Consider the following 23,187-nt stretch of genomic DNA (forward strand, 5'->3'; position numbering starts at 1 on the left):
CCCTCTCCGCAGACCTAAGAGGAAAACATATGTGCTCACTGGCATGCATGAGTATGGTATCCAGGAATTTGTGTAGGATCCTGGATGCTGATGCCTGTGACATGCTCATCATGCCCCCAGTTGGCCTTCGGAAGGTACCTGTAACTGATATCTTAAGGGCTACACATACCTTAGTTTCCAATGGGATGGTTTCCTCTTGGTTGGCTATAGGTCTGAGTTGAGGGTGGCTGAGCTCGCAGAGTTCTTGTAATGTCTCCCTGCCACCCTGTAATGCTCTACAAGTTCAATGTTATGTAGCATAAGAAATGTTAGCCTGGGTCTGAACACTCTTCTCCTCCTCAGCCTAGGCCTGTTGTCATCAGCACCATTAACCTCAGTTTCAGCCTAGAGCACATACATGTGGATTAAAGCTGCAGCAGCCCTTATCATTTTCTCAGGTTAAAAGTTCCTTGACTCTATTATAATGGTATTGCAGCAGGCAGGAAAAAACAGACATGAGTCTACATGGCTCTTTTATAACCTGTGGAATAGCACTGTGCTGAGAATCACCTGCTTCTGCTGCAATTACCAGCTATGTAATATACCTGCTACTTACTTGCAAGTATTAAGTGTAGTTTCAGTCATTGCTGTGCTGCATACCACTACATACCCTTGGAAGCCCTATGGCACTCTTGTGCACCCCTGTGTGCCCCTGCATGCACCAAAGGAAGAAAAAAAGAAGAAAAAATTAAAAAAAAAATAAAATAAAAAAATAAAAAGGTTGTAGGGCATGTACTTGCACCCAGCACCATTTGTACTCCAGCCCATGCTGTATATATACACATGGTGCTATAGAAATAGCTACATATCAGTTAGACAAACACCTGCTATGTATTGCTCATTTTCCTGCGTTGTGCTAAGCGCTGCAGAGCAAAAACACTGTAGAAGTCCCTACACAAAGCGATCTAGCCTACGCAATTAAATTTTTTAGTGAGTCAGTAAATTAAAGGTGTGTGGACCTCATTTGCATAGTAACCATGTAGACAGGCCCTCTTGTACACAGTTAGTAACCATGTAGGCAGGGGAACTGCAGGGAAAAGGTATGCATAACACAAAAAGGACAACCATTTTTTCTTACATTTTATTGTATTCCACAACCTACATGCTCAATATGCCTACATTACAGTATCAGTGCTATTTTTCATGCCATTTTATATTTAGAATGTATGTATACATTACTTACGGATATATTAGTAAGGGGGGAGCGAGGCTTCCATTTATGACATGACACTTAGTAATTATTAACACTGTTATTTACCTTTTTTAGAACAAGAATGACTAAATATATATTAATGTGTATATTTTTACCTTTTAAGGTCAGTTGTGTGTTGATGTGATCACTTTTACTTAGTTTGTAGACTCCTTTCCATGGCTGTATTATAAAAGGTTTTGAATACATGGCCAGGAGCTAGCCCAAGTCTACACAGTTGCTTTAGAGTTTATTGAATCATTGAGGACAGCTTTGCAGGGGTGATGTGCATGCCACAAAAGCTACATGGACTCCAGCAGTGTGCACATGATTGCGCACTGCTACACGAATTTTACTGAATTGTAAAGTGTTCGCGACCGTGATGCACACATGGAAAAAAATAACCGTGTAGGGTTTATTGAATCCCAGAGATTATTTATTTTTTTGCATGCTCTAAGATTTTGTCTCAGAATAAAAATAATGTTATCTATATTATTTTGTCAACTGTTTTAGGATGACTTTTTTTTTCATGTCACCTCTTTTAGGTTTAGATATATTCTAAATATGTATTTATTTTCCCAATTAGTAATTCACATTATTTATTCCATCAAGTATGAGGCATTTAAATAGTCTCTTTTGTTGCTTTAGCACTGGTGGATTTTCACATTGACTATGTGTAGATGTTCCTTAACCTTTCTAAGCACTGCCTGCTATCCTCACTCTCACTTATATTATGACAGTCTCTTGTCTTCTTCTTGTTCTTAATATTTTTCTTTAACATTTTATTAATATGACAATTTGCTGATTCATAACCTAATCTTTGTAAATGCATCTCTGAGTTCAGATTTAATCATAAACTGCTAAATAATTTAGTATCTACAAAGTAAATAATTAAAATAAAAACATATTGTGTGCATCAGATTTAAATGTGGTGTTTAATTAGACCATAAAAGGAGTACTGGACCAGTCAATCATTATATAATGTGTCTACTGTCAGTCAGACATTCTATTACTTTAATTATGTATCTTGAAAGGCAGCAAAAAACATGTGCACTAGAAAAGACTTTCAGTTATCACTTTCAGGAAACAGTTGTTCATAAATCCATTTCTTTAAAGTGTACATACTTACTAAATTAAGAAATGGCCACAAATTTTTTTTTCAGACATGGTAGATGACATAAAGCATCAGAAGACCTTTTTCATGCTTACCTAAATATTTATATCCTTCCTCTCCATCAACTATGGGGCTGACCCAAGTTGACTGACGAGTTGTACGACCAGTCAAATTTGCCCCCTTTGGAGGATACAGTGTGAATGCTATTTCAACCACATGTTTGCGCTTAAGTACTTCTGCCTGCGTCCCTGAAGATCCTGTATGAGGATAATAGAGAAATGTGATACAGATAAGAAAATACCTTCAAATATATTAAACATCATTTTATTTTTGTTACAGAAATATTCTACATTTTTACTCTTCTATGAAAACGGTCATTTAAAAGATTCCGTTTGGCACACAGTTACTCTTTACAAAAATGAGCTCATTAACCACCACATTTCCTTATTTCCCCTGAATCAAACATATTCCAGATATAATTAAGACCAAGGCTGAAACCTGTGTGTGGATATTCAGACTGTTATATCCTAATACATTCACTGTGCTATTTATAATGTCTCTGCATTAGTACCTTTACAAACCATGGTAAATAAAACAAAGGTCTTTATATGTAACGTTAACCAGTGCTCCCCCCCAAAAAAGATCAAAGTATAATAATAATCCCATTTTCAATGAAATAAGGTAAATCAATCTCTGTGCTAGAAGTATATAAAAGGTTGGCTTAGCCTTAACTTGTATAAAGAATAAGAATTTTAGCCAAAAACTTGACTCCGTTGCTCAGCACAACCAATGAAAATTGTAGTTACCTAGGCCTCAAGTTACCATTCTCTGCATTGTAGCATTGAAATGCATAAAACAGAACACTTGTTAATATGGCAAAGTAGTCCTTAGTATATGCTGTGGTTTGCAAGATGAATTAATGGAATTTCTAAGTTTGCCAGAAGTCTATAGGCATTTCATTAAATTCCTGTGACTTGAGCCTTTTAATTATTTTAGGGCCCTGTTTGCATACTGGCATATAAGGGGCATAACTACATGAAACAGTATTATTCAGCTATAGCAAAAGCATGAATATACAGTAAATTTGAAAAGTAATTCTTGAGATGGAATTTTAAAATATTTCATCATCATTTTCATCTGACTGTCATAAAGAGGCACATTTTCAAAAAAATAGGATAAAGCTAGAAAAACTGTAATGTTATATGACAGCACTTTTTCAGGATTAAACACACACACACACACACACACACACACACACACACACACACACACACTTGTTGCTGTCACAATTTCTAGTATTTTGTTAACAGCATACTAACTCAAATTTATCTATATATAATATTAATATAATAAACATTAGCAGAATTAATGCAGAGAGAAATTTCTTACTCCCCCAAAAATGTCACCTCCTTAAGAAATCTAACAATATTGCATATGTACTTTTTTATTTAAAAAAATACATTAGTAAAATAAAACTGCTGAAAAAAGGTACAAGAAACCAAACTGAATGCATTTTGAGCTATGATATTCTAGTACAGAATTTATAACAAACTCAAGAGCTGTAAAGCACACTATATAGTCTTGCATCACATTTTCATAGCACCATAGGCTATGTTCACTCCTTCAGACTGTACTGCCACTTCCATTTACTATACTATTTCCTAGAAGACATTAATGAAACAAGCATGCACAAACATAGACAGGTGATAGGAAAGATTTGGCTGTAAGAATAACTAAGCGCATACAGATGTCATTTTCCTAAACCACAGGTTAGTACAATGTTCCCATAGGAAAAAACATTAAAAAGTTGGGAGTGGGTGACAGGCAGATGTTTACAGCTGTGTCCATTTGTTGATGCTTAGGAAAGCCTAATGGCTGTTAAGATGCTAATTTTGGCAGAACTCATCATAGTATGTCACAACTGTCATGCCACTGACAAGACTAACTAGAATTATACAAGTATCCACATGACAATGTGACATGAGGCTTAATTATAGTTTGCTTTAACTCAAACTCTTTGTATCCAAGGGAAAAATCTTCCGTTTATATTTTGTCTGTCTCTAAGAGATTAGAATGAGACATAAATATTCTGTGATTACTCACAATCTGTGGAGCTGGACCCCCCCTGTGTTTATTCTACTATTTATCTTGATTTTAGTTATTTATATTGGGGGAAAGGCCACCCATTACACTAGTGCTATTGCATGCAATCATATATTTTATATTAATCAAGAAATGTACCATAATGTTAAAGAAAAAGATGGCAAACACCCATCCAGTCTGTTTAGCTTACATAGACAAGGGATTCATTAGTACCATGTGTAGCACATACATGTTTGGCACTATTTCAAAGCTAATTAATATCAGTTCTGCATTTCAGTCTTTCTATTGAAAGACTGCACAAACAATTCAGACTCTACTCTCCTCACCCATCTTTTTCTTTAAATGCCTTAAATATAATATTGAATATTAATATATTCTGCTTATTATTAAGTTAAATGGCCAAAATGAGCAGGCAGAGATGTAATAAATATCACAATCTGATAAAATGATTCATTAAGTGAAAAGAGAAAAAATATTTTTGAAAACTATATAAGTTACAAGCTGTCTAAACCTCAATCTAAATCTGAATTCTAAGTCAAATTTCAAAGCAGAGGTATGGTGAAAAGGTTATGTCTTCCTTTGTTCCTCATCATGCATGTGAATAACTTTTCTACTAATTAAGATAAAAGTAACAATATATACTTTTCATAATTATTTAAGAGATCCATGAATGTTTAAAATAATTGCAAATCAAAGAAAATACCTTTGCTACGTTTTCTGTTTTCCTGTGCTTGGCTACAAATGAAACTCACTGCCACATGAGTATGAGTGATACATCAGGGAATGTCTGTCTTAGTAACGCTAATAACCACCAGCATTGAGTATGACAGTGGTTTACCATCAATCTGATTACTTACTCAATGTATATTATTTCCTTAAGACACAGCTAATAAAAGGGTCTAGTCCTTTTTGCAAACTTAAAAGCTATAGACAAACAGATCACATTAACAAATGAAAAAAAAATGAAAGTTTGTGAATGAAGGCCTTTCCCAACCTCCATCCTGCTGCATAGTTCATTATCATACTTGTCATCCTCCCAACTACATTACACCATAAAATGATACGCGCCATCTCCATTCATCGTGTATTTGTTCTCCTAATGTCATAATTTCCAGATGTGCGCACTCTTCATTTCCATTCCTTAGCACATATAACTTAAAATAACTCCTCTCTGTCCACAAGTGCTGTACCCCATCCTCAGCTTTTACTAGACTTATTTTTTCTGAAAAAAATTGTTTGACTCTGTGCATGGTGTCATCAGGCATAGATATCTTACTGGAACACTGGAGAAGGTATTATATTTGTGTATTTTGGCAATTTCTATTATAACAGCATTACATATAATAGATGTGTGTGTGTGTCTGTGTGTCTGTGTGTGTGTGTGTGTGTGTGTGTGTGTGTGTGTGTGTGTGTGTGTGTGTGTGTGTGTGTGTGTGTGTGTGTGTGTGTGTGCATATGTGTGTGTGTGTGTGTGTGTGTGTGTGTGTGTGTGTGTGTGTGTGTGTGTGTGTGTGTGTGTGTGCAAGCTCACATGCTCTCTCGTATCTCTCTAGCTGTTATAGATACAGACACAGACCGATATAGATGCACATATACATATCTAGATATGTACAGATATATATATATATATATATATATATATATATATATATATATATATATATATATATATATATATTGTGTGTTGTTTATTTGGTTTAATTCTGGAATGGGACATCCAGTGTGCAAAGTATGTGTATCCTCTCTGTGCTTAGCTGGGTTTTCTCTGAGTGTAACTCCCCTTTTCCCACTTCCCAAAGACATGGCATAGGTAAATTAACATTCTTCAAACTGGCAATAGGTGGAGGCGGATGTGTGTAATGTGTGTTAGCGAGTGTGTATATGCATTCTGCAGCAGAAAATAACATGTCTGGCATAGATTTTCAATGTAGATTTGCAATGTCTTCCACCCACTGGTTACCAAGATAGGCTTTGACAATGCCTTGATCCTGTAAAAGGATTAAGTGGGTCATGAATAAATGTTGTGCATGTGTCTGTGTGTGTATGAATGTTATCTCACTTTGCAGGAGTGAAATAGACAAAGTGCCTTTACTGAAAGAATATGCACTTTTTCAGTAAGACTGTGGAACTATGAAGGTAAGGAATGTAATCCTTACTCACTACAGTTGCTTAAATCATTATATTTGGAAAGGTAGGGGTGGGAGTACAGGGAGACTGCACCACTGTAAAATGTTTTATTGTAATGGTGTTAATGTCTCAGTGATGCATTGTCAACATAACAATTTCAAAGATTCTATGTGTCATGCTTGGGAATGGATGTTCACTATATATCCCAATCATCAAGGACCTTATACATCCAGTGCACAGGCCAGATGCAGCCCCAGCTATGTAGTTTATGATCAGCAGAAAGACATTAATGTTGTATGGCAATCCAGCCTGTGTGGGAGTGGCTTGCACAACAGTCAAATTTTAAATGAAAATGCAAAGGTAAAGCCTCATTAAAATCTTAACTCTTGCTTTAAAATTTTTAGCGATTTAATTTCTCCATTCATTCATTTGATCATTCTTTCATTTATTCATTCATTCTTTCATTTCCAACTGATTGATTTTATTCTGATTAGTATAAGGTACATAACAAGAGAATAAATTAACTATAAGAATAACGATAAGAAAGCATCTTTTGAAATAGTTGATTGTAGTTTCAAATATCATTTGGAATAATGCCTATTGAGCAAGTCATTGTATGCATCAAACAGCTGAGTAAAATTTAGCATCAGCTTTGCTGAGTTAAAAGCCACAGATCCAGTGCCAGCTTATCAACTAATAATATAACAACCTGAATATAGCAGATCATCAAACTTCAAAAGATATACCTGCTGTAACATTTGCCAACTCTGAAAACATCAAATATTTTTGACACACTCATTTCATTCAGCATGGCTTGCTGGTTATAATGACCAGTAACTAAAACTACTTGCTGCAGGAGGGTTGGTCAAGATAGTGAACTGAAAGCAACAGCTGGTGAAACCTCTATGACTGAAAACTTTTCTCTGACAGAAAAAAAATGGAGAAATGTGTTAGCTAACTTCATTCACTAATAGAGAATTTTATAGCTTCAAATTCTTCAAAAGCTGTATTTTTGTCAGAATTTTAACTACTTGGTTAGAAAAAATACTTCAACATGAGCCACTCAAGAAATGGTACTCAGGATTCTTGTGTTAAAAAAGATATACAGTCATTAATATCTAGTATGCTGGATGTATTACTTCAAATAGGCAAACTGAACACCAACCTAGAAAGTTTCAAAGAAGAGACCAAAAAGAAGATGGAACATTTAGAAATGCTTATGAAACAACAAAGTACACAAATCAGCAATATGGAAGAAACTTTAAATGGTCACGAAGGAAGAATAACTGAAGGTGAGTCTCAGACTGAATTTCTTTTACAACAAAATAACTGTCTTATAGAAAAAAACTCAATGGTTTAGAAAAGAGACTGAGGTGAAATAACATTTGAATTTATGGTACAACTGAAAAGTACGAGGAAGACAATGCAATAAATTCTTAACTACCTAGCTACATAAAACAAACTTATCTTTTGGAATTAAAAGGGCACATAGATCCCTGAGAGCACCTGTGAAGAAGGAAAACTCACCACCATGTTCAGTTATACTTAAGTTCATGTCTAGCTTAGAAAAAGATCAAATATTAAAAACAGCATGGTCCAGCCTCCATATTAAAATAGATGAGCATATAGTTAGATTTGACAATGGTTATTCCAGTAAAGTACTGAGTAAAGCAAAATCCTGTTTACCACTGATCAATGAACTTTTACAACATTGAAGCCAGGTTGGGGTTTCCTGCAAAGATGAAATTATTTCTTTCTGAAGAAACCAAAATATTTAATACAGTGGAAGAGGCACCTACTTTTGTTAACAGCAATAAAATCCTTAATAATACTGAAGAAATTGAGTGGATCAGTATATCCCTGAAGTTATAAAGCCTAAAATACAAGTGATTCTCATTCTGCGATTGCAGGACTTTTGTTTTCTGAGACAATATATTTGCCCTTTAAATAATAGGCTTGCACTCGACTTTAAGCTTCAAAACAAATGTAAATGTATATTTATACTTTAAGCTAAAATATTTTTCATGATGAAGAATATTAATGGTTAGCTTTACTGTTTTGCTATTATATTTACAGTGAAAGACAACATATTTAATTTAACTAAACTTATCAATTTACTTCTAAATGTTAGACAAATACTTCTGTAAGAAAATGTCATTAAATTATAAAAAAAGAAATGGTAACTTTAAGACTATATAAGTTAAGATATTTATTTTATTTGTTCAATGTTGCTTAGTATGTGCATTGCCGGGTTAACTGAATGTCAGATCTAAGTAATGTGCTAATTAAAAGTGTTAAAGTGCTGGTGATTTTGTTTTCTTTGTTCCTGTGTAACCCATTCATTTCAAAGATCATTTATGAAGCAAGTTAAACTTAGAGAAAGCCTGAGAATGAAAGAATATTCCATTTCTGTGAGAATGATGGATTCTTCCCACCTTGAGCTTCCTGAAGAAAATCTAGGTCAACGTTCATCACTGATGTTTATGAAAAAAGAAAAGAGATAAATCTAGAGGTGTAAGCAATGGGAAAGTACACACATTTCCATTTTGATATTAATGGAGTTTTAAAAACATGTTTCCTAACTGTTCTAAGAATTAATTTCATATATGCAAAGTCTAACGATTGAAATGAATTCCCTTTTGATGTAAATTTTGTTAACCCAATGAAAGAATTATTACATATTTCTAATATATGTTTAGTAAACTTATAAGAATTTAGTATAATCTGCTCCTGGCTGATTTTTCATTGACTAGTGTAAGTTTAGTCAATCCAGAGTATAATAAAGTTAAAATTTTCATCAATAGAATAGGATTTTATATCTGGGAAGCTAATACCACCATACTACCATAATCTTATATGATTTCTATAAGCAATTCTCAGCTTTTTAGAATACTGTAAGAATGACATTAACATTGTTTTCCAAGATATATGTGTATACATATATATATATATATATATATATATATATATATATATATATATATATATATATATATATATATATATATATATATATATATATATATATATAAATATATATATGTGTGTGTGTGTGTGTGTGTGTGTGTGTGTGTGTGTATTTTGGGTAATATAATATTTTTAATAAGTACTTGCTTATTCTCAAAAGTAAAAAAATAAATAAAAGTCATTCCATTTTTAATAAGAAATAACCCTTCTTTAATTACTTTTTTCAAAATTATTAATAATCTTACTCACATCTTGATAGATTTTTACTCCTAAATATTTTCCAAATTATATTTCTATTTATCTTTAAACTTACTCTCTAGTAAGTGATTTAACACTAACATTTCAGTTTTATTATTGTTAAATTTCAGCAGCGATACACTTCTTGAAGCTTTTTGATTTTCTTATCTTTCTATTCAATTGAATAATCTAAATATCCTCTAGTTAGTAAAATATCTGCTAAAAGCTGTATTTTAGGTTTACAGACTCTGTTAATTGAGAATCAAGCAGTTTTTTTATTGTTTTTTATACTGTTAGCTAAGGGTTCAATAACAAATGCAAATAGTAGAAGGGACAAGGGACACCCTTGCTTTGTGCCTTTGTTTAAAGCGAGTCTTTGAGAAATGTGAGAAACAATTTTAACATATGCTTTGGAGTCACTATACAGTTTTTAATATTCCAATAAACTGTTCTGGAAATGCAAATGCTTCTAAAGTTTTAAACAAGTACTTACAATCTACATAATCAAAAGCTTTCTTGATATCTAACCTAATTAGGGCCAATTTCTTGTACATTCATTTTGCTAAATCTAAGATATTTGCTACCTTTATATATTGTCACACATTCATCTATTGATTATAAATACTGTTTGATCTTTATTAACTGATTTATCCACTATATCTCTTAATCTTATAGTGAAAATGGGAGTAAATATTTTATAGTGTACACTTAATAATGAAATAGGCCAATGTGAGGAAACTAACTTATTATCCTTTCCTTGTTTAAGTATAGGTGAGATTACAGAAAATTTCCATGATGAAGGAATTATTTTGTCACTCTGAATTATCTGGAAAATGTCACTCAGTAATTCTAAAATATTTAACAAAAGCCAACTAGATAATTCCATACTTAACCATATAACCCTGGAACTTTACCATTTTCCCTTTTTTAAAGCTTTTTTTAACTTCTATCGGGGTAATAGGCTTATTCAGTAGAGATAGTTGTTGGTCATTAAGTTTATTAATAATATTTTTCTTTAAAGATTGTCAATTTTGTAATTATCAGGATTATTATTTTTATCTTTATTAAGATCCTTGTAGATTTTTTAAAAATACTAAGCATTCTCTCTCTGTCTAAAGTACGATTATTACTGTTAGAATTCTGGATATTATTTACTTGTCCCTTTTTGCTTAACATCTTGCTTCTGTTAGCTAATTTACACACATTTTTGAAGTCATCGTATAACTGTGTAATGTTATTTTTTCTAAAGCTGTCTCCACTTTATGTGCTAAAAACTGTTTGATATTTTGTCATTCATTTTTTAAAAAAAAAAAGAACTGAACTGAGACAAAAAAAAAAACCACCACAGGACCACCAGTAACTTTTTGTTAAAGCAACTCACTTAAATTAATGCACATGAGCTTCATCAGAATGTTCTGATGAAGCTCATATGATAAAGTATGAAAAGCCCCCTTAAAAAAAGTTTACTCTGTAGAAGTCTAATCAAAAATAATCTCTTTCAATTCTTGTCGACCCCTAAAATAATTTTAATGACTTCCATATTATCTAATTTCTTTAATCGCTGTCACAGGCAATAAAATGGAACCAAGGGCAGTGATTTTTGTATTCACTTTCTTTGGGAGTCTTTATTGTCCTTGGTTCCATTTTATTGTCTGTGACAGCGGTTACAGATTTTTTATTTGGATTCAGTTGTTATCTGGTGTGACTTACAGTGTTTTGTACTATTGAATTTCTTTGTTTGTTGTTCAAACCTCACTTTGTGCATTTTATCTTGCATTTCTAACAACTCTTTATCCCACTCTTCAATTTTATTACTATCCACTCTTCACATTATGCCTTTAATATGCATTTTAAGGAGTTCCATAGTATGACTTTACTAAACTGCCCCTTATTATTCAAAGATAAAAAGATAAAAAATGTTCAATTTGTTCCTTAAAGTAACTCTTAATTCCTTTAATATCTTCATATATACTGGCAGTCTATAAACAATTGGAAATTTCCTTATATCCATTATTATATTAATACTTAGTGCATTAGGATCAGATAAAGGACAAGGAATAGATTTAAAATAATTCACTTTATTAAGTAACTCTATAGAGGCATAAGTCCAATCAATTCTAGTTTGCATTCCATGCACATATGAATAATGAGGGCAAAACATTGACTCATATTCTGCTTTTAGCAGTAGATCCATTATTTATTATTATTAATCCATCTATTTAGTGCTTTAGATGATGTCAGTATTCTAGCTTTCTTCTGTTCACTTGTATCTTTTATAGTAGATATGCAGTTAAAATCCCTTGTTAAAATTAAACTACCCTCCCAATGACTTTATGGGAAGTTTAAGTGATCTTTAGCCACTCTTGCACCTATTCCAGGGATCCAGTAAAAGTTAGTGTATACCATTTGCTATTATATTTATTATTACAAAGTTATAAATTCTTTTGGAATCATTAATGGATTCCATGACCTGAGGCATTACAGTCGAATTTCTCAAAAGTATAGCAGTTCCTCTCCTCTTTTTGTTAAAAGAAGCGGATAATAACATTTCGTATCCTAAATTATTTAAATATTGTTTGTCTTTATCTATCAAGTAAGTCTCATGCAAGAATGCAATGTCTACTCTAATTATTTACTTTTGTTGCCATTAGTTAATCCATTTACATTAATAGGTAATAAATTAAAACAATACATATTTTGTATTTAAAAATTATTTTAAAAGATAATATGAAACATTTATCCACCATATTAATTTAGTTATATATATAAGACTGTAATGCATTCCTCCAAACACTATGTTAACATTCAACATAGCTTTGAATTCTTCCTTTTTACAAACTAAAATTACTAAAACTCATAAATAACACAATCTGTATATAGTGCTAATAAAACACAACCTACCATGGATACCAAAGTTGCTAGTTTGCCAATCGAATAGACAAACTACTATACTATCGTTTTAACTTCCAACACCTAAAAATTAATCAAAAAACTAGCCAAAAGTTGCCATGACTTGCAGATACTTAATATAATATTACATATAGGTCAAAATAATAAGAGACATTTAATTTGGTTATATAGTTTGCAGTTTAAAACTATTCCCCCATTAATACATAAAAGCTTAATAATCCTATTCTATTAACCACAAATATTAAATAATCCAACAAATAGTATATTGTATACCTATTTATGTAATAGTAGTATAAATTACACATTAAATATTCCTACATTGTTAGCTCATTTAACATTATCTCTAAATAAATAAGTGTAACAGAGTAGGACATGAAGAGATAAAGACATCTGTAAACTTACAGGTGACAGGTAATCTTATCATGCTAAATTATAATATAGTAGGGAAATCAATGCACATACATATTTATCATGCTAAAACACACACACATATGTTATAGATCTAAGAAAAGCTCTGAATTAATATTTCAAGTACAAGTGTCTATATCTCAAAATTGTGTAATACTCTTAACATGACAAATATAAAAATATTTAACAATTCTTTAGCTTAATACATTAGTTCATAAAAATATGCACATTACTGAGGTCGAAGAGAATGCCTTGTTATTTATATGGAGTCAAAAATAAAACATATTTGCAGTGTATATTGTATTTCAAAGCCACAATGTGTTCAATTTGAATCCCATTCTCTCTTCCCAGATTCAAACACAATGAAACATCTACTTTACTTTTTGTCAAAATGGATGCACTGATTCAGCAATAAAACACTCTTAATTTCAGCTTTTACCCTAAAAAATGAGTTCCCTTAGGTAGTCTTAGTGAATCCAGTAACATACAACATATAAAAGCTTCAAAGTTCATATGATCAAGCTTCAAATTTCAGCTTTCAGATTATTTTCAAATATTTTAAATGATTTTATATATAAATTATATGTCTTGTATTTTCACATCTCTGCCATATGCAAGTACATATAATACACATATTTCTTAAAAGCAGTTTATTATTTAAATAGCTTTTTCTGTCTTATTTTCCTATTAGTATTCAATCTTATTCTATATGTGTTATATGTCTAAAAATTTTCCATCAAAGAGCTATTTAATCATTAGCTTAATCATTAGCTATCTATTATAGCAATAACCCATGTCTGGGTGTGGGTAATGCTGGATTTACCCACAATTGTCATGGTTTCATCATGAGGTTGAAGCCTTTGTGACCAAACAAAGCCAACCATGGGTAAATCCAGCATTAACTACATCCAGCCATGAGTTATTGCTATTGTACAATAACATTATTTAAGAAAAAAGTTACTTATTTTTCTTAAATAATGTCTTTGTAAGATGGGGCCATGGTGCTCTTTCACTTTCTTCCCCCATATCTTGGGACTTTCTTGATGTACTGCGCATGTATTTGGACTTATATTCCCATGATTACACAGTATATCAGTGTTTTGGAAAGGAAGCAATGGAGAAAGGAAATCTCTGTTGTTTTTGTTTTGTTGTTTTAATATCAAAAAAATAAATAAAATAAAATACATTGAAATCCAGACAGTTCAGACTTATGAAAGAGATGGGATACAGTAAATACAAGGACAATCAGGTATGTTTCTCTACTTTTGCATAATGTACCTGATTATACTTTTATTTTATTTGAAGCATCTCTCTTGTACTTCTAAAGTATCTGACTTTTTAAAATTATTTTTTTTAATTGAAGAAAACTGGCATCTCAATAGCCTATATTAATAGAAGAAATTCTGGGCGACCAGACTTTTTTCTATTGGTATATGCTGGATTTTAAAACGAGCACACTGGTAGGGCTTATCAATTGGCATGCAGATTTTTGAATGTTAATGGCAAATCATTGTATAATAAAGATTATAGTGTGTGTACATATTTTTTAACTTGCTAATACTGCTGTTTTATTAATATTACATATTAAATATTTCATTCCTTATGCATTTTCCTATTATTCATAAGATGTTTACTCTTCTTTTTAATTTTAGTATTACAAGCAATCTTGACTATATAGAAAAAGAAAATTCCTGTTTGTTTAATTTGAATGTGTGTTTAGCCATTGTAAACTACTGCTCTGATCTAAGCTTCTCATACTGATGTCAGAATTTGAGTAGAAATTAGTAGGCTGTTGTCACGGGCTTCTGCTACTGTTTGGCTCAATGAGAGTAGAGCTGTTGATATACTGTGATGGGGTCTGAAGCTGTGTTGGGTGGGAGTAAGAAGGTTATTATCTAGCAGGTGTAAATAGCTGAGCGTGGACACACTTTTCTAGCATTTTGGAAAGGGGGGATAGTATAGTTGGATGGGTCAGTTGAGTTTCCTCCTTTATGAAAAGGGGTTGTGTTGAAGGATTTCCATACATCTGGGACAAATAATAGAATATTTTTTCCTTTTTAAGTCTTTATGGATTCATTCAGGCCAATAAAGCCAAACACCACTAAATAACAGAATATTAGGATGTCTATCATTTTTTTTAAATAAGGTATAGAAATTCATATTAGAGAATTTTATTGGTTTCTGATAAATCATATTCAAAATGGATTATGGATTTTTAACACTTTTAGTTTTTTTCATCTTTAAAAAGGGAATTATTAGGTAGTTACATCTACATGTGTTTACAAATTTTGACCAAATAAGTATCCATGCAAGATTCATTGTACAGTCATAATCCTTTTCTGAGACAATTTGAAGCAGGCTGCCTGACTCCATAATTAAAACACAGGTGTAAGCATTGAATAATTATGAATTCCATGTTGATAAGGAGCAGTTACTTTAACATATCAGATTCTTGCTAATTGGACAGACCATTGGAATCTGACCAATATGTAATTAATAGCTTCAAATAATTTAAATGGTATGTGATGACAGTTTGGAATATATGAAATATAATTCTTGGGAACTATATTTATTTTGGTTACTGTTTCCATTCTAATTCTTGGGAAATATATTTGTTTTGATTACTATTTCCATTGCTAGAAAGGAGAATTTACTTTTATCCCATCTAGCTATGAGTGTTTCAAAAGGTGGCCAATGTTTTAAAATACTATTCTGATAATTCAATATGATACTTTGATAAACACTGATAACTATATATTTAAATTTAGAAATTATTTTTATACAGTGACAGTTATCTTGAGTCAAGAAAAGTGTATTCCTCATTTAATGGGAGAACAGAATTTGTTATACTCAATTTATACTCCATCATTACATAAAAGTGATTGAATTCCTTTATAATTCTTAGTACATACATAAGCATGCTGGCACATTAAATGCATATTAACATTATCAGTTAAAGCAATGAAATTGATTTTATAATTTGCATATTTGGAGAAATTCTTGTATGATTGTTGTGATAAAGATAAAAAAAAATGTTGCATCAAAGATAAAAAAAAAACAGAGGTTCTGTATAAATATTAAATAGGTATGATGCTAAGAGGCAACCTTGACTTATACCATTTTTCATCATAATTGGTTTAGATAAACAGTTATTTGCTAATATTTTAGTGGGGTTGTTATTTAAAACGTATGAAGTGTAAAAAGACTCCATGAATCCAATTATATTTAGTACTAAAAATAAGAAAAAAAATAGCATTTATTCTATCAATTTTTTTAGTTACATTTATCACTAAGGAGAATATTTTTGTATGATTATTTGAACACTTGCGGCTTTGAGTATATTAATTTGATTTTATTTGTTTAAATAAACCCAGACCTAAATGGTGATATTACCTTAAGAATAATATAGTTAGATGATTAGCTACTGATGTAGCACAGATTTTCATATCAACATTCATAAGGAAAACAAGTCTAAAACTGTAATTTGTAAAATTGTATTTTATATCATTTTGAGATAGATAAAACTGCTCATAATAAATATATAATTAAATTCTTATTCATGACACATGTATATGGACAGAACTGTACCTACAGCAGGGCAAGAGGGACAATAGCCTGGGTGCAAAGTATTAGGTGGGTGCAATTAGCCATTCATCATCCCAATCAGTTGTTAGTGCAATACCAACATTTAAAAGCTTGTATTGCTTTTGCAGTCAAACTTGAGCACTGCAGTGTTCCATGTGTGGTTTAAAGTGTAGCAGATGTTTGCTACATTTGCACCTATGATTAATGATGAGGAGGAGCCCTCCCTAGAAGAATTAAGAACAGCACTGTGGAAAATGAAGTCAAGGAAAGCAGCAAGCTCAGATGAGGCCACCGCAGCTGTGATAAAGATGTTGGGTGACACAGGCGGGCTATGTTTGTGTATCCAAAGGAAATACAGTGAATGGCTTCTAATAGAGCATTAAACAGTGAAGGTTTAATGTTCCAAAAATGCTGAAGAAAGAAAACTAATTAATCAAATGCCCATAGTTGGCCAACAGCAAGGAAGTACAACAATGCATAAGGTAAGTGAAGGAAACCTTTTAAATGTGCACTATTCCCCACTGTAGTGTGATCCTGGAGTTGTTATATATAGTTGGAGGTGGGGGTGGAGCCCCCCACCTTAGTTGGTTATGTTCATGGTGTTGGCCAACTATAGCCAATGAATTATTTTCATTCTTATGTTGGCCAATCTCACAAAGGGATGTTTACAGTTAGTGGCATTTAATTGCAATAATGATAGATTGCTGAAATTCTATGTACAGGTCTGGACTTAGGTGAAACAGTGCCCTAGGACTACTGTTTCAACCAATCCCCACACACACACACACACGCACACACACACACACACACACACACACACACACACACACACACACATCCTTCAGTCTTTTCCTGTCCACCCCCACCCATCTTGGGCTCCTCATACGATGCACATTACTTTTTTCTTCCTTTTCTTACATTTTGCCTTATTCTTCAGCTTTTTCAAGAACCCATAACTTTCTATATGCTTTGAAGTGGATTTTATTATTTTTTCTTTTTATACAACCACTTTATCCAAAAATGTCTTGAACTGAAATCATGATTAAGGAAATAAATTATGTTGCTGTTCAGATTTAGTTTCCCTTGCATCCTTTCAAAACACCTTTCCTGACCAGGACAGCACAATAATAGCCATTTAGGAAATAACTCAAATAAGCCAGGGCCCAAGGATCCATAAAATTATAGATGTTCCAGAATGCATTTTAGAGCAATTTCCCAGCCTTCTAATCCAGTGGTGGCCTAAACAAACAAACATATAAAAACATGAGTAAGAAAAGAAATTATCTTGTTTTTTTTTTTTTTTTTTTTTTTTTTCAAGGAGGACATAAGTTGCACCCAAGGCTTAATGTTCAAAGATGACAAAATAGTAGCTCACAATAAACCAACAAGCCGGTTGTTGTCAGGATGTACAGGTCCTATCTGGGAACTGCCTGCCTCCCAAATCCACCAAAAAAGACTGCTTGTGCAACTCTGTGGTGTTGGACTGGGATAAAAGCGGAGGTTCAAACTGCAACAGTCATGTATTTCAAGTGACTGCTGACATTCATATACATAGCATGCCTCCTCACTCCTCATCCATAACCCTCAAATGCACCTGTATACATGCCTGATGTGTGATTGTGAGGAAAGTGAAACGTATAATGATTACTGTAATGTATTCTACTTTGCTGTTCCTACACAAGCTATGAGAAAAGTAAAAGAAACAATGAGCACATTGTCCTCAACCTAAACACAAGCTATAATGACCTTATGTGCACACCTTTCAGGATTTACTGTGATGAAAATTAAAGTGATAACACACACACACACACACACACACACACACACACACACACACACACACACACACACACACACACACACACACACACACCACGTAACCTTAACCTACAGCAGCTTTCCGTACACACTCTTCCGAGCAGGGCTAGTTTTAGAATGGGTGCAGTTAAAAGCAGAGGCCATTATCAACTTTATCCTAACATGTTCACATCATAGGTCTATGTCAGAAGCTATAGTTTTCAAAGACTCAAAATTCATATTGCTGAGAAGATATGATTGAGTTTGTGAAAACTCGAACTTCAAAAAACAACAAAAATGTATCTTTTTTTCTACAGTTTTGCAGTGGAAGCTCCCCTGCACCCCCACACCTGCTGCATATTATATATACCAATGGTGAGCTTGCACTACAGTGGGGAAAAGGGTAAATTCCCTGATCTGCACTGTACCATGATCTCCATTCAAAAGCTTCAATTTTTCAGAAAGGCAATCATATCATCTTGATAATATGAACTTTGAGTTTCTGAAAACTTGAGCTTCTGACAGGGACCCAATATCACAGCCCTGTAGTCAGAAAATGAATGCATTTTTTCCTACTCATTTTCCCCTAGCCAGCAACAGCTTTTGTGGGGCCCCCACAGAGTCAAGGATGATTAAGGAGTCCCCTCTGTCCATTTATACAGTCGGGGGAGTGGGTTCCCCCAGAATCTTAGAAGATGTAAGTATCTAAATGTTCTGTGATACATTTTATGCCTTACTTTGGAAATATAACTAGGTACATTTTTTACTGATACCAATAAGAATAATGTATGTATCCTGGCATTATTGGGTGTGCACAGATAAAAATTACTGGTACATTTTCTTACACACACACACACACACACACACACACACACACACACACACACACACACACGCACGCGCATAAGCCATAGCAATACTAGTTTTGTACTTATTACAAGAAGTAGTGATACATTATGTAACACTGGTATTGGCACACCAGATCAGTGAATGCTGTTTAGCAACCAAACAGCAGCAGGCGTAGGTCATTTTTATTTACCTCTATGAGGAGTAATTCAAACCTGTCACTGTCCCTGATTCCACAGACCTTCCTTGATTTTGCTCATAATTTTGTGCATTCCTTTGTGAAAGGTTTGATTTGCTTGTAAATCATTCAGGATTACAGTCTATAAATGCAGACATCAGAATGTTATACTTATTGTCCAAAAAATGCATATTGATGCAAAATGTGTTATTCTATTAGCTTTTCAATTGAATTAGAACAATATTTAAGATGTACTCCTGATTCTGAGCCTTTATTCTGCTATAATTGATATTGTGTGGAATTCTTCATCACTAGTGTTCTCCCTGAAAGAGAAGACCATCCCTGAAGATTGGAAGTATCAGCTCTTCTTAAAATCCAAGGTATGCACTGATTGGTCACTCTGGGCTGCTGATCTCTCTAGTGCTTACCTTGTTTATGTTCATTATCAGCTTTATACTGAAAGGGTCATATCACAGGCCTGTTCAGATAAAACAGCATAATCAAGAAATTAATACATTTTTTTCTCCTTATTTTCCCCAACCAGCAGTAGCTTTTGTGGGGTCCTCACACAGTCAAGGATGATTAAGGGGACCACCTTGCAGCTACACATATTGCAAGTCCCTAACGTTGGCTATGTTGCTAGTTTTACTGGAGAGAATGCCCACCAGCAAGGTTTAAATTAGCCAGAAGCACTGTCAGTGGTAAAATATTTAATGGAATTGTGAAGGTTGTTGCTTGATAAAACACTGTTACTATAAACAGAGATATTTATATCTCTTTTAAAATTCAAAGATAAGAGTTATTACCCATCTGGTTTATTAAGTATACAAGATTGCAGTACTAGCTTTTGTTGGTTTGACAGAGATGTTACAAAATGTCAAGATAGGATAACTTAGAACAGGGGACCTCCAGCAACCATAGGGTTTGCTGGTGCCTCAAGCAGGCTATGAGAACAAAGGGGACATTCACAACTGCGGCCAATATAGAGGTATCAAATTCAGTTTCACACTGCATGAAAGTTCTGGAAAGGGTGATTGATAAATAAATATGCAGAGTACAATGTAAGATGGGAGGTAAGCAGTTCAGATTCAGATCAGGATGTAACACAACTAACCTGATGTTTGCAGTGAGACAGATAGTTAAGAAGAAGCTAAATATGAGGAAAGAGTACAACCGGGCATTCCTAGACATAGTGAAAGCATATGACAAGGTCCCAAGAAAGGTGATTTGGACAGTCCTGTGGGATCTCAGAAACATTGGTAGAATTCAGGCTATATGCAAGGACCCAATGTCTCATGTATGAACAGTGTTTGGTCTCAGTGAGGGGTTTCAGGAGTGAGTAGGTGTGCATCAGGGTTCAGCTCTGAGCTCATTGCTGTTCATATTGGTGATGGACTACAACAGAAAACAGGTCAGAGGGGACAGATCAACAAAGTTGCGTTATGATGATGATGTTGCATTACAAGTAGAGTCTATGCAAGAATTTCAACAAAGGACAAAAGAATGAAGTGCAAAATTAAAGGCACGTGATGAAACTGAGTACCGATAAGACTGTTCTAATAGTACCATATGGGAGAAATCAGAAGGAACCAAGAATTGATAGATGGAAAATAGTGAAACAGGTTAACATCTTCAAGTATCTGGGAAGGGTGGGTTGAAAAGAAGGGATGTCTGAATGAGGAGGTCAAAGTTATAATGAGAGGGGATGCAGTCAACTGGCGTAGAGTGTTGCTGTAGTGTATGACAGATGAATGCCAAAGAAGCTGAAAAGGAAGGTGTACAAGACAGTAGTGTGATTACTACTACTGTATGGTACAGAAACCTGGACAGTAAAGGGAGAGCAGTTGAGGAAGCTAGAGGTGATGCAGATGAAGTACCTGAGAAGGGTGGTAGGATGTACATTCTGCTACAAATGAAGAAAGGAGGACATCAGAGGAGAAACTAAAGAAGCTCCAATTGCAGGGGAGGTCCAAGAGAGCAGATTGCGTTGTCTTGGACACAAGCAGAAAAGCAGAAAATAATCTGGTGAAGATCTGGGACAGAAAGGAAGAGGGCACGAGGAAATGAGGGTGTTCAGCAGAGAGGTGGATAGATTGTGTGAAAGAAAAGCTGCGACAGTCAGGTCTGAGTGACAAAGAAGGTAGGGAAGTGGCATTGAATTGAAAAGATGCTGGCAGCTGACACTACACCCCAACCCCACATAGAAAAAAATGGAAAAAGGGGGTTGATGATAATTTCAATACAAGGTATAAACTCATCAGTCCAATTTTTATGATTGTAGTATAGTGGAAAATAAAACAATATGATCGCTAGTTAATTCCTGAATTGCTGAACTGAAATTTTATTGTATATAATTAACTGGTTTATTTAAGTGTGTTTATTTAAGGACTAATGATAAATATATCTAGAACTTATAACAAGATAGAATAGTTGTTTGTGGTATATGGGTTTACATGCTTAACAAATGCAAATTATTGAAAGTTACGTGTAAGTACTAATTGTGTGGTTTGTTTATTGGTAAGATATCACAATATAATTATAAAAGTCAGTATTAGTGGCACGACAGACAACACACTCATCTTTAGTGCTGGAAGACTTGAAGGTCATAGGTCCTATTCTCATTCCAAGTGATTGGATTGCTGACCTTGCAGTGCAGCATTAGGGGTAGGGGTAATTCTGAGTGTGTTGCCCTTCAGATGAGGCATTAAACTGAGGTCCCATCTGCTTGAGTTAGTGGTAGTTCAGAGGGATGTAAAATTTCCCATGGAACCTATCAAAAAGAGTAGTGGAAGTTACCTGATGCCCTGGCCAAATTTCCCTTAGTAGTAAAAATATCACCTTGGGTCTTCCCTGAAAACAGGCCACTAGTCTAGTGTGACTAACTCAGATAACTAAGAATAAATAAATAAATAAATAAAATGGTTGTTGTTAGTAACAGTGAAGAATAAAGAAGTGCACAATGTATGGGGATTGTTCAGCATGTAGAAATGAGCATGTGATAAATCAAATTTGAATTTTAAAGAAGAAAAAAGAAAGATGAATGCCTAAGAATGGTGCAAGAAGATAGTGACTACATAGATGCTGCTTCACAAAATCTATAGGAAGAGTAGGAAAAACAAACAAATTCAAATTCTGCAGTTCAGAACTAAAAACAGTTGTGCATCTGTTTACTGGATGTAACTCACTTAGAGCTGAGGATATGTACACTGAACTTCACAATAATATGAGAATACTGTTACTATGAATTATTACAACATGGGTAGCTTAGTAACATTGGAAAAATGAAGCATAAATTATAAAAGGTGAAGACAAAAAGGATCACATGGGATCAGCCTATACCAACAGCAATGACAGTAACATCAAGAAAAAATATTGCAGTTGAAGTAAAAATGACAAGAGTGGCAATGATGCTTGTAATAGCTACACTTAGTGACTGCGGTGTCCTAGTAGCAGTAGGGGCAGCTGAGACAGTAAAAAAGACTTTCAAAGCATCCTTAACTATGTTACCAGTATAGTTAACTCCATATGAACTACAGAAGAGAACAATTCTGGGTACATTATAGATGTTGAGAGGAGCACTCTTGACAAACATCAAAGATTGAAACAATACTGATTTAATTAACCTTAACCGTTCTCTGACTTAGGAATGGAGTCCATTCCTGCCCCTGTACTGAAATACCTATGTAT

The 23,187-nt window shown here is 33.6% G+C and overlaps 1 protein-coding gene across 1 annotated transcript in view; it reads right to left on the reverse strand.

Annotated features, from left to right (window-relative positions):
- The window catches only part of IQCM (IQ motif containing M), a 528,943-nt gene that overhangs the window by 68,775 nt on the left and 436,981 nt on the right, over positions 1–23,187 (reverse strand). The window contains exon 4 of the mRNA XM_044063384.1: positions 2,438–2,599. Within this exon, the coding sequence (XP_043919319.1) occupies positions 2,438–2,599 (162 nt within the window). The remainder of the gene's footprint in view (positions 1–2,437; positions 2,600–23,187) is intronic.

The sequence above is a fragment of the Protopterus annectens genome, chromosome 2.part1 (assembly GCF_019279795.1).
Source record: "Protopterus annectens isolate FY-2018-M chromosome 2.part1, PAN1.0, whole genome shotgun sequence".
NCBI lineage: Eukaryota > Metazoa > Chordata > Ceratodontiformes > Protopteridae > Protopterus > Protopterus annectens.